The 13422-nt window shown below is 42.4% G+C and overlaps 1 protein-coding gene across 7 annotated transcripts in view; it reads right to left on the bottom strand.

Annotated features, from left to right (window-relative positions):
- Positions 1 to 3290: 3290 nt before the first annotated feature.
- Positions 3291 to 13422, bottom strand: part of DLGAP1 (DLG associated protein 1) — a 440736-nt gene continuing 430604 nt past the window's right edge. For all 7 annotated transcript variants that reach the window (XM_069779082.1, XM_069779083.1, XM_069779084.1 and 4 more), the window contains 3 exons: positions 12724 to 12815; positions 10147 to 10299; positions 3291 to 7258 (listed from right to left, as the gene is read on the bottom strand). In XM_069779082.1, coding sequence (XP_069635183.1) covers positions 7049 to 7258; positions 10147 to 10299; positions 12724 to 12815 — 455 coding nt within the window. In that variant the 3' untranslated portion in view covers positions 3291 to 7048. The remainder of the gene's footprint in view (positions 7259 to 10146; positions 10300 to 12723; positions 12816 to 13422) is intronic.

The following is a 13422-nucleotide window of genomic DNA, read 5'->3' as shown; positions in this document are numbered from 1 at the left end:
CTTGTTGCAGCTTTAATGGTGGTATCCAGGTTCTTCTGCCAACTCCCTCTCCTTCCTCCCGCTTTCCTCCTTCCCTAGGGCCATTCATGGCACTCCCTGTTTCAGCTCTCAGTACTATGGCCTGTGTTCTCAGTGCTCATTTCATGCCAGTACCACAGCATGGCAAAATGCCATCAAGAGTTTTGGTGCATTGTCTGTGAGCTGCCTGACTGGTGCCAATTTTTTCCGTTTTACTGTCAATTATTGTGTGAAGAGATGAGGAATGACGCATGCTGAAGTGCAACAGTTATCTCTGTTTCCCCGCCTTAGGCCTACCATAGACACGATTTGCCAGAACTATCTACAAATTGAGAAAGTTTCAGTATTGTTTTTTTTTCAGGCGGTAGGAAAGTTTTATTCCCAAGACTGGCAAAATGCCTGGAGCACAGCCATTTATTGTGACAAATTCTTATTCCAAAAAAAAAAGAAAAAAGAACATGCTATAAGATGACAAATAACATAGCCTAACTCATGTAATGCATTAATATCTCAGTGCTACGTATTTTGTGGAGCAAACACAACAAAAGCAGGGACGATCACAGTTCTGGTTCAAGGACTGCAGCAATCCATCGCTGAACATATGCTCACGAAGTGATTCCAGATTGCAATTCTGAGCACTGATAGCAGTACAATAGGAAAAAATAAGCCATACTATGTTAAGGACATGACTTCGATAATTCTCTAGTTAAAAGTCAGGGATAAGTGATAGGCTGGGCATTCCCACTGGAGAAATAGGTTAGTTACATCAGAAGGGGTTACCTTTTGCTATTCAACATCTCGGCTCCCTGGTTACTGTCTCCAAACTAAGATGTTTGCCTCAGCACATCGTTGTTTACATAAGTGACTTCTTATCTTACCTTGGTGAGACATTTGATACCCATAAAACATCCATCACACTCTGTCCTACTGCTTTTCTTTAACTCCAGGCAAGGCCCATCCCTTTGCCTGACCCTTTGACAGCTTTGAAACATGGCAGAGCGGTGGCGGTGCGGCTCAGGGGCTGTGCAGCCTTTGCCTTCTCCGGGGGCTCTGCAATGCTCCAGCATTCCTCCTCTTTGAATAGAGCTGGCAAAATCCATAACTGCTTCCATTCTCCTTGGCTAAAAACGAGGAAAAGCCCAGCACCCTGCCACGGAGATTGTTGAGCGCAGAGTCGATATGATGAAGGCCTCTGCACCAGGAGTCGCCCATAATAGGTGGTGGCAATGTCACAGCTCAGCTTGTTTTTTAATATCTCTCTTTTTTTTCCTCCTTTCATATGTTGTTTTTTTTCCCCTGGGTGGAGCACAACCAGGGAGGTGATGACTTACCTGCCACAGCTTGGTAGATCACAATCTGGAACTGGCAGAGTGTTAACACAATGCCCCAGCAGAGCTTTTCTGTCTCTAATTTCTGTGATTATGTTGTTACCGAATCGGTGAAGAGAACCATGAAAAACACAATTACCAGGAAGCCCTGTTCCTTTCCTCTTGCTGTGGATCATGTGTGTGACTGACAGAGCAATAAAGGACCCACTGTATTAGCCCGTGTTACTGAAAAGTTTGCTGCCCGCCGATGGGACCCAAGCATGGGAAAGCCTGACCACTGGCTGGAAAGGCCAGTCACCTTATATTTTGCAGCTGGCATCCAAATGCATCCTGATGAATCAAGTGATAACAGCTACCTTCTCCTGCTGCAAAAGTGGCCGAGCAGCAGCGCAGAAGAGGGGCTGTAAAAACTTCCCTGTCACATACAAAAGCATGGGGAAAGGAAGGAAGGTGGTTGTGAATGAGCTTGCTGTAGCAGGACAGCAATTGTTTTTTTAGGTCACTGGCATAGCATCAGAATAAAGGGAAAGGGGATGAATATGTTCAACTGTGAGCCCTGGTCCTAGGTTTGCCCAGTGCAAGCCCACTGGTGCATCGCAGGCTGGTGGGGCTGACCTGACCCCATTACGTGATGCATAGTGGGAAAGGAGAACTTCACTTCTTGACTACAGTCCAAATCATGTATAAACCTAGGATTCCAATAACAAAGGCCAATAGCAGCAGAGCAGCCAATATTTTTATTATTAATTGCTATCAAAAATGTCAGTTCAAAGTCAACACCAACTCTTAACAGATTGATAGGTGAGCATGCTCCAAACTGACGGTTGAAATGCATTATTTGCCTATTGCGTGCTGCAAAAATAAATGTCTAGCAGGAGAGAACAGACTTGGGCAAACAAACTGACAACAAGTTATGCTTCTGGGGAAGGCTCATGATTTGATCTGGAAGGGAACATTGAGTATAAATAGGGATAAAGTTTACCTTAAGCATGCATGAAAGGCAGGGCTATGAGCCATGGTTTGGACTTCTTCATTCTTCTGCCAGAGAAGAGCTTGAAACATACCTGCTATTTTATGCCCTCTGATCTGTTCTCATTACAAAAATATACCAGCCACCTCAGAAAGGTTTTTAAATAATAAAACATTTTTTTTCCATCCCTGGTGCATCATTTTATCACTGGCCAATGAGAACATGAATTCCAGCAGCTGAAGAGAAATCCCTTCATCTCGGTGGTGACAAAACTTTAAGCAGAAGTTTCCCTGCCTATAGATCCCTGGCACAAATCTTTCTGATCTTCCTGTGCACAGTATCTAAGCATGGGCAGATGGTATGTGGTGCAGCACTGGCATGCTATTAATATAACTATTAGGCTCTATAGACTGAATCAGAACCTGTTTAAATGCTGGTATAGCTATAAACATAATCCGGGATATATTTCTATGGGATTTAGTGACTGTCTTTTTTTCACATACTGGGAAAACCCCCATCTGGAAGCAGGATTCCAATGAAGGGGAAGTCAGCTATCTCTGCCAGGGATCTCTTTCGCTCCCTGCATTTCAGCCATCACCCGAGATAGGAGCAAGATGAAGCGAATCAGCAAAGGGAAAAAGAAACAGGCTGTGGGTTTCTTGCTGCTTCTTTTGAAGTCACCAGTGTAACTCCTGACATCTTCAGCAGGGCTTGGCTGGGGTCTGTGCAGAAGCGCCTTTGAAGATTTTGCTAAGGCTCAGGGCCTTGATCATGACAACATTTATGCCTATGAGTAACTCTGTGCAGATGAGCACTACCAGGGCGCTCAGTGGGACGCTTCGTATGAGGCTTTGCAGGATCCGTCTTAAGCAATGAGTGCTTAAGAGAAACATTCTGCATTTATCCTTGACCACATCAAATGAAATGCCTTGGCAGTTCTGGGAGAACGAATTTGCATTGAAAACCCACAGCTCTTACAAGCAGTGCATTAATTATTTTATTAATTTGCTCTTTTTACATTATGGGAAACACTCATCTATTTACATTTTCCTGTCCACACACAAACCAGATGATAGATAATCCTATGGAAACCCAAATCGTTAAGCCATAAAACCACTCTCTTCTGTCTAAAGGCTTTCAAATTTGTGTCTTTTGTTTCAAATCAAAAAACATTTTTAAAATCACATTTGGGAATGCAGGTAGGCCCGTGATTTACATTCCAGTTAGTTAAAATATGCATTTGACCATTTTCCTTAAAAAAAACCCCAAACCAAAAAACCAATATATTCACAAAGATACAGTTTAAATTAAAGTGATAATGCACATCAAAGCATTAAGGGAACACCAATAAATAAACTGAAATATATTACAAATAAATTATTTCTATTTACCTTTTCAAATATTAAAAATCTTTAATCCATTTCTTCATCTTTCTTTACAAAAAGATTATGAGAATTTTATGGAAACATCTGCAAAAAATATAATAAATACTTCTTTTTTTTTTTTAACTTTTGAAGCAGGAGACAAAAAGAACCTTTTCTAAAATTTCCCCGAGGAAAAAAAAAAAGCAATAATTTAGTCCCAAAGTGAAACAGAATATAGGCATTTTTAATATACACTGGGTAGGTTAGACTAAAACCAGTTACAAATTATACTAAAACAGATGATAGAGCAAATATACTAGCATTAGTGTTGGTAAATGAGTCAAGTGGTTAACTAGTGGCATTCTAGGGGCAGAATTACTCTGTTTTATATTTTCTAGTCTTGGCTGTATATTTAATATTTTGCTAAAAAACTACGCAAACATTATAATACCCTCTCCAGCGCCAAATGAACTAGCAGGCATTCAGCTAAGAATAAATTCATTTAAAATAGATAAGAAAAATATTCTATGATATACAAATACAATAATTTGTAACATACAACACTAGATAGTCTTTGCTTTTCTGCATTTTTAGGGGGGGGGAACTTGCTGTCTATAAATTTCTGTAGCCACTTGTCAACCAAAGTCTTAACTCATCTTTCATAAAACGTTCACAAAACTAAGTAAGTCTGTGACACAGTTGTGAATGTGGACTCTCACCTGGATACTGCTTTGAATATTTCAGTACAAATGAGTTCCAAATAATTAATACTTCCTATGACTACATATGCTCAAAAGTGGCAGTTGGCACTATTACATACTGCAAACACGGTGATGTTTCATTGCTGCTAAAAGTTAAACGCAGTGTTTCAAAACTAGCAAATACACTGGTATTCAAACGCTTGGAGGGTCGAACCTTTTGAAGCTCTTGTAACACAAAGCACTCTAGGGTTACACTGGATTTCTGATTACTCTAGTTAAAAGTCTTTTATATATTAAATTATTAGCCCTTATCTTGTAAACCACAGCAGTAAATATTTGTGCCCTGTTTATAAAGACATAGCTCAGATATCAATGGCTTTGAGAGGTAGCAAATTCTCTAGTGGTTTTAGTATGCTCTCATGAAAATACTTGGTGCCAGAACCTATTACCTCTCCTATTTTCTTGAATAAAATTAAATTAGCACCTGGCTATGATGTCGTAGGAAAAGAAGCTGTCTGGCATGGTCTCGATGAATAGTTTTAGTAAGAGCTTAACTTTTTGATGACAACTTTAAATGCTTTTTAAGTGCAAGCTGCAGAATTATGGCACCTGTGCAGCAGGATTTTTCACGGGTGGGACTGTCCATACAGGTTTGACAGCTACGGGCATAGACAGCCTGCGCTGGCATGCAGCAATGGCTGCACCCTGTGCCCCTCCATGGGGGGGCTGTCCCTGTGCCTGTTCCCATCGGGAGCAGAAAGCAGCCTGCCTTCCTCTCCCATGTACCCCTGCCTTGGCAGCTGGGGCACAGAGCATGCAGGGACCAGCGGAGGGGTCCGGAAAGCATCACCACAGGGCTGCGCACAGACTGGGGGCCACACAGTGCTCCTCTGCCCCAGAGCGGCCCCATCATCCAAACCAGCTCATGGTAATTCTGCTTTCAGCAGCACATGCCAGCTAGGCATGCGTGTGCGCACACTCACACGCACATATGCACGCACACAACCTGCTTTCAGCAACATGCCTGACACAGCTTTCCTAATGTTGGCACAAGAGATTTTGGTAGCGGCATGGTCAGCATCGCTCCTCATCAGAGGAGCTGGAGGACAAGCTCCTGCCTCAGCCAGGGGTGGCTGGGGGGGACAGACACGCAGGGGCTGACCTCTCAGGCTCCTCTCCAGCCCTATTGTCTGCCATTTCCCCCCACTATTAATGAGCTACTTGGGATGCATATTTTTCGTGATTGCAAAACAATGGCAGAAGCCAGGGTAGGAAGGCTTGTCATGAAAAAAATTAAGTTCATATTGATCCCATAACTTGTGGAAAACACTTTATTGTTCTTGTTCAAATGGGTATTTTATACTATTAAGAGGAGGCTGAATTAGAAACTTACTCCTAGATATGGACCATTTGGTGATAAGCAGTCTGAACTGTAGCATACAACTGGCTGTGGATTGAGCAAAGCAAGCCTGGCCTGAAAAAGCATCAGAGGCTCCATGTACAGCAATTCGCCTACAGGTGTCCATGTGGGGCTGCATGGATGTGTGAGATTGGATGGTCCCACCGAGATTAAGACATCAACAAAACCAAGCTTTTTTTCTTTTTTTTTTTTTTTTAACCAATATAATCCATACAATACAATACAAGAGGAATTGACAATACAGTACAATTTTAAAAATTCTTAATACTCAGACAAGAAAATCCTTCTTTTATATTATCTCTTCAACTGTCATTGCTTCTTATCTCCTTCCTTTTCACTCTTTTATTGCCTTTCAAAATAGATTATTTCCCTGGAAGATCGAATTTACAATCTTCTGCTGATTGAAATGTTTAAGTAGTGATTGATGAAATAAAAATGAGGCAGTTTGTGCAGCTGTGAGTGTGCAGATATATTTCCACAGGATCTTTTCTATCCCTCACCATCTCACCTGTGGGATATACTTCCACTTTTTTACCTCCCAGAGCTGTGGGTTTTTTCTCCCCCTCCTCCCCACTCCCGCCCCAGTCCCCTCCCTTTGTGTGACTCCTTAAATTCAGGTGAGAAGGTGTGATTCGGAGGTTTAGAATAAAGTGCGCCATCTGCTTTAAAAAAAACAGTAATAAAAAGAAGGGAATCCAAGTCATAGCTCCTTTCATCTTTTGTGAGGAAGACAGCAGAGTCCGAAAGGGTCACCCTGCATGACTGAAATTTCCAAAGTCCCCTACAGTTTGATATTGCTGTACACTGGGTAACAGACTAGCTTTAGGTCAACTAGAGATCATGAGTAAGTTAAACGGAGCATCTACTGTACAGGTGAATTGGTGTGTGGAAGTCTGAGCGCTGCGTTTGTTTCAAACAGAAAAAAAAGGAGGATCGTACTCATTTACATGAGGCAAAGTGGCAGCATCAGTACATGTGACAAAGCATTGTGATGACATGGGCGAACCTTCAGAAAGCAAGGGTGATTAGAGGACATCTCTCGGAGGACCAACAACTACGCCACGGCAGTGGAGTTCACTGGGAGCATCAGGGTGGCTGTGTACAGAGAGAGGGGAGGGGCAGAGGGAGGGGGAGAGAGGAGGAGGAGGAGGTACAAATACTTCGTGGTGACCTTGAGCAGGAGCCTAGAGGGGCAGATTATACATGAGGCTTGTCTTGCCAGAGAGAGTCCTCCCAGTTGGATCCCTTCATAGCCTGGTCTGGGCTTCGGGGATGTATATCTCAATGCTTTCGGCGCTCTCGGTAGCTGAGTTCTGGCGGACCGATGCAGCGCGCTTGGCAGCCATCAGCCGTTTCCGGGCCTCTTGACGCTGCGAGCTTTCCAGAGAGCGTTCTCGTATGAGTGGCACCTGACCTTTCGATGGCTTCTTTGGCACTGGAGGAGGGACCCTTCTCTCCTGATCAAAGCAGAAGGTTAATGGCATTATACAGCTTCTCAGGGAAAGGCGGGAAAAACTAGGATATGTCAGTAGTTAGAACACACATTTTACCTAAGGTTTGTTAGCTCTTATCTGCCTTTCTGTCTTCAGTGAACTGGCTTTTGTGGTCAAGGGTTCATAAACACAGGGCAAGGGCAAAGGGGAGGGGAGGGCTGGCCGCAGTGCTACTTCTCCTTGGGGATGGTGCGTTAAACGCCCGGCGCTGCCAGGACCGGGGCCCCCACTGCTAACCACTTAGTGCGGCTCCCCAGGGCAGGGGGGGATCCAGGCGTCTCCTCCTGGTGCCAGGGACTAGAAAGGAGAGAGCATCTCGGTCGCGGCCTCCTGCCGCCAGCACAGCCGTCTGTGGCTTGGGAGCGGACGCCGCCCTCGGCAGAGGAACCCTGGAGGGCCCCGACTCCCAGGCTACCCTCTTCTATTCGTACGTAATGCTAGGCGCTCTTGCAACACGGAGGTACCGTGGCTTTGGCGTTCCCAAATGCACATGGGAACTAGCTGCCTGCAGCTGGTGCATCAGAATAAATATTTTTTAATAACACCACATATTTATGTATATATTTTGTAGTGGCTTAATGACTGCTCAAAAATCCCACACTTTGGGCCTCACTGTGCAAGCTCATAAACTCTAGCCTCCTGCTAAATAGGCATGACAAGCTACAGTCAGCTAGAAATAGGAAAAACTGGTAGGAAAAACTTAAAATCCATTAAGATAACATGCATTAATCATCATGGTGGCAGCTAGCTCCAGATATGCATTCAACAAGAAGGACTTTTATGTATATCCTGGTGCATGTACACACACACACACACACACAAAAAAAACCCCAACAACCCAACAAAGAAACCCCCTCAGAGAGGATCTCTCTCGAAAAAGAAAAGTGTATTCAGGTCTGAATTTCAGGCGGCCACAAAGACTTTGTCAAGTTAATTAGATTGTCTTTTAAGTTACATCCCCTTCCAACTGTGAACATGGTCTCTGAGCGAAGGGATTTTATCGCACTACAAAGGTCCCATTCTGCCCTTTCATTTTCTCTCATGCTGCTCACAACAGCTTCCATGGCTCGAAATATAAAGGTGCTTAGTTACACTTATTCATACTTTGCTTTTTCTCTCCGTCCAAGGATTAATCTATGCTGCTTAAAAACGGCCCAGTGGCAAAGGCCAAAGGCAACTGCAAGTATCAATTCCACAGAAAGTTCGGTTTGTTTTTTTAATCCTTTCTAAGAAAGGACATGATCTGTTTCATCTAAAATCATAGACAAATGCTGTTGAAACAGGAACACAGTCAGTGTAATTCTTTAAAATCTTTACCTTCCTACTGTAGGTCCCTTTCTTCAGCACTACTTAACTTCCTTTAACCCGTTACAGTCTTCTTTTTGTTGGAAACTCTTTGAAATGTTTTTCAGAAGCAAAGAAAAGGCACATTTTTTTTAAGGAAAGCTCTCGTTTCTTACTGCTGCAATTGCAAACACTCGGCCTACCCGCTTTACTGTAAAAGCTAATGAAAGACCATATACCAGCGTTTCTGTGCATGCATGTTTGACGGTTTTAACTTCCTTTTCTGATAGATACTGAAAAAAAAAAGAAGATAAGAAAATGACTTGCCTTCAGTACCTTGGGCTAGGAAAACACATTCCCATTCATTCCCCTACAAAACACACTAGGTGTACACAAATGGTGTGAACATGGCACTCCTAAGTCAGGAATGAGTATTTAGTCTTGATCAGAGGAGGAGGGAGAGTGCTACCAGCACTGCCTTTGCAAGCTTCCTGCTGCAAGGTTAATGGGGTTTGATATTATTATGGTTATTTGTCCAAAAGAAAACACGACTTTGGTCATCAGCAGCCAGCTGACTGTAAGTTGGGGCAGCCCGGACTCCTGTCTGAGCCACTGTACCTGTAAGTCACGTTCCCCCTCCTTCTGGTGACCCTACCTGTTGTCTGTATTCATTGCTATCAGACCAGCCACACTGGAAATTCAGCCATCAAATTACATACCTATAGAAGCGCAACATTAGACCGTTGATTCCTCTAGGAATGGGTCTGTCTTTTAAGGATTTTCTGAAACATTTGTGTATTTTGGCACACCCAAGTGCTGTTTGTCTTGATGCAGATAGTGAGGAAAAAAATAAGGCAATGGTGCCAAATGAGAATGGAAAGTGAAATGTGGCTCACACTTGGAGATGTGGTAGTTTTTCATGGTGACAGAAGAAGACTACATTTAAAAAAAAAGATCAAAGCTCCAGATGATTTTTATGCTACCTTGGGTAAACGACACTACCAGCAAAGTGAACCTGTTTATGAACTCACCCATTAAAAAAAACCCAAAATAAATGAAAACCAAACAAACGGACAAAAAAAATGTAGTTCTTTCATGTAACATTTTGGAAGGCATATTTTTGATATTGCTCTGTTTGTAATCTTGGTACCAAAGTCAGCGATGGTTACAGTGCTTCCCTAATTTTTTCAGTAACACAACCTAGAACTCTTGCTATATGCAATAATATGAACCGTAAATGTGATTTATTTAATTTTAAGAATCAATATATAAGGCAGTTCCTTCCAGCGATTGATCATCTAATATGATTAAATGTAAAGCTTAACAAAGTACCACATTCCCATTACCCGATTCACAAAGACCGATTTGGTTTAAAAATATGCCTGAAACATATTACAGATAATATCCCAGATGATTATTATGTAAACATTGTAATTACAATGAAATTAATTTGATATGAGCTTCATTTCACATTTTTAACGTCAACGCTGTAACACAGAGGCCTATTTAATCTGTCCAGTATTTGTGCAGGGTTTTAAATGAAGCATACAAAATCTACAATGTTCTACCTTCTTGTCATGAGGATCCATCTGTTTCCAATTATTGGCCTTTAACTGATGAAGTTCATCAAATTTCATACTAATATTTTCTATGGACAACTGCAGCATATCCCAAAACCCTGCTAAATCCTGGGAGGTCGGCCGTGGATGTGCATTAGGATTCTGTGCAACAGAAGAAAAAAACACATTGGTTTTAGTACCTCTTAATGTAAAGCATTTGTGCAAATGGTTACGAATCTTGCTAGCAAAGCAGTTCCAGCAGATCCAAGCGATCGGAGAGACACAGAGAAGCAAAGCGGAGCACTACTTACTGGCGGAGTTTTTTTCATGGAGTCTGGCTCAGTGTTGAGCTGCTGTGCCCCTGCAAGCTGCCACTCACTGAAGGCAGTGGCCAGCCCCTTTGGACCACGGGGAAAGGGCACGTGGCAGGTCCCCCATGGCAGGATCTGCCTAGGGATATTCCTGGGCCCAACCAGTGATATCCCAACCACACTGAAATCAATTGCCAGCCTCCTCTGCACTTACATGAGAAAATGTTCACACTTGTAAAAAGACTGATACCTGTGCAAATGTACATTTGCTGCACGTGCAAATAGTGACATACCGATGCGTGAACGCTTTTTCCATACCCTGAGAACCTAAGGTCTACAAAAATACACCATGTGAAGTAAAATTGCCCCTTACACACCGCAGGCCAATTTCTTCATATTTTTTTGACAAGAATAACCTCTGCAGGGTGAAAGGCTTAGAAGAGAACATGCAGAAGCACAGTAATCCCATTTTTACAGGTGCATTTTTGGGAAGAGTGAGACTGGAACTTGTGTGGGGAGTGTTGCTTTGCGTGTGCAAACTCAGTCCAGTTCATCAGCCCAAGAGTATTGCTCAGAAGAGCACACCTGGACTGTTAGCATCTCCAGTGCAGCATGGGCCAGAGGATGGTGACCTAAGAGGTCCTGTGCTGTCTTCTGTCCCTTCAGCGCAACCCAGCTCTGAACATTTTCTGCATGCAGTGAACATATATGAAATGGTCCCTGCTCCGCTGGCAAAGTTCCTATGAGGGAAAGCTTTCTACAGGATGTGTCTCTATAAGCTGGTTCCCAAATGAAACTCTTCAAATAAGATCAGGTGTTGCATACACTCACTTCAAGCATGTTTTTTTGTAAATGCTGAGGAGTCCCTACACCAATCTGAGTCAGCAAGGTTTCATGGGTGCTGTGGTCTTGTAAGATTACGTTGATATATTGTTATTAATTAATAAATACATTATTATTAGAACCTTGCATGTTGTTTTACATGGCTCAAGTTTTACTCTGTGTTAAAGTTTTCTCCCTCACCAGAAACAATAAACCCAAAAGAGTCAGTTTCTTGCCTTCTTATGAAATTTCTTGCACTTTTCACAGCAACACTGACGAATTATTTTGCTGGGATGATTATACCACCAAAGGAGCAATTATTGACAACAATAAAGCATATATTTTTAGATTCATAAGGAGACCAGAGATTACACTTGGATCCCTAGTTTTTCAGTGCTTGACACTAGCAGGTTGCCTAGTTGTAGGCCTTTATTTACAAAAATGTGCAACCAGAATGCTTTTTCAATTTTTGTATTAAGAATTGGAAGGCTTATTCAGACAGAGCCAATTTCTGTTGCATTTGTCCACTGAGGCAGATTCTAGTCTGGGGCTTGATTCCAGAGGTGCATTAACTGAAGTGGAAGACGGTCACCCCACTCTGGTGAGTATCACAGGGTTTGCCTTCCTTTCCCTATTCTATGCTGACAGAGAATGATGCTCTGTGCTTTTGGGGCTTCTAGGAATCTATGCCAAAATTGTGAATTGAATGTATTGTATCTACTCTGCAAGGATGGATTGTTAATTAAAAAGTTTGAAAATTTTTATAAGTGCTGGCATTTTTGAGAATACTGCTTTAGATACTTGGTGTGAAATGTATTTTTATTTATCAACAGGAATAGAATTCTGATTCTACTACTACTACTACCAGCATAAAAATAGCAAATAATAATAATAGTGGTAGCATATGCCAATTACATACAGTAATAATAATGATAACATACTGGCTTTTTTTCCTCTTTGCCCTTTTAGCACTCTGGAAAATTATTTTTCTCTCTTTCACTATTGGGGTTGTGGAACATGAAGCACCAACTTTCAGTGTCTGATTTCCTGGTATTTCTGTCTTGTTTAATACAGGTGGCATTGGGGTTCTATGGGAAAGCCCCACTCATGAGACTTCTCGTCCACCCTGAAAGACCTTAAGGTCTTTTACCCAAATATCTCTGTGCCCATGCAACCTGAACTCAGAGGTCAAGGAACAGATCCTTGCTCCTCTGAAATCAGTAGCAGAGCCTCAGTGATATTTCACCCAAAGCTTTTGCCTGTCGTTATTTTCAGGCTCTCAAGCTATTGTGAAACTCATGCTGACTCCACCAAGTTTCACAGAGTTACTCCCAAATTCATATCAAGGCCTTTACTGGAAAAATTACCATGTTAGAAAATCTGTCTAGTTTAGGCATGATTATTCAGAGGTTGTAAAAGGCACACAACAGTGTCTAGCAGAAAAGTTACATACCAGGTTTTCTTCGCAAAGTTCTCTGAACTGGTAAAATTTCTGAGCCATGAGAAGCTGGGCACTGCCCACTGCAGTTCGAATTTTCCCTAGAACTGAGAGAAAAAGAAATGTAAGTCACGATGTTTTCTTTGCAGGCAACTAAAACCCTATAAAAAGAGAGGAGAAAGCTGTGCAGTAGTCAGCTCTGGCTTTCAAAAAGCATGTTATCTCTCAGTCACAGATTAGAGAGAAACTGATAAATCTAATGCCAGATCTGCACTAGGCAAAAATACTAATCTGTTGCTGCATCTTACTCTCATTCCCCCAGTGAGACCAGTTGTAATCAGCAAAGAGTGCTTCCATGGCAGTATAAACACGGCTAATCAAAAGCTTTTGCAACCTGTATAGAAAGCTCACCAGAACTTACACCTCTTGTCATCACTATGACCCAGGCTCAGACATTAAATACAAACCCAGCTCCCTGTGCAAGGACATGCAGCTTTCAAAGCCTGTGATGCCATCTACACTGTTTGGAAAACATTGCATCTACCAGCATTTCTGCCACCTCGCTTAGCAACTTGACGCCTTGCTCCCAGGTTTAGCTGTGTTGCTTGATCTGAGGTCCTGAAAGGGAATGGTGATTTTAATGCACACCGATGAATCTCATTCAGACCCTCTGAGTATTCTGCATGAGCACAATCTGAAGCAGCTTCTGCCTTT

Source organism: Haliaeetus albicilla, chromosome 3 (assembly GCF_947461875.1).
Source record: "Haliaeetus albicilla chromosome 3, bHalAlb1.1, whole genome shotgun sequence".
Lineage (NCBI taxonomy): Eukaryota > Metazoa > Chordata > Aves > Accipitriformes > Accipitridae > Haliaeetus > Haliaeetus albicilla.
The sequence above is the reverse complement of the archived record's forward strand: the minus strand, read 5'-3'. Positions and strand labels throughout refer to the sequence as shown.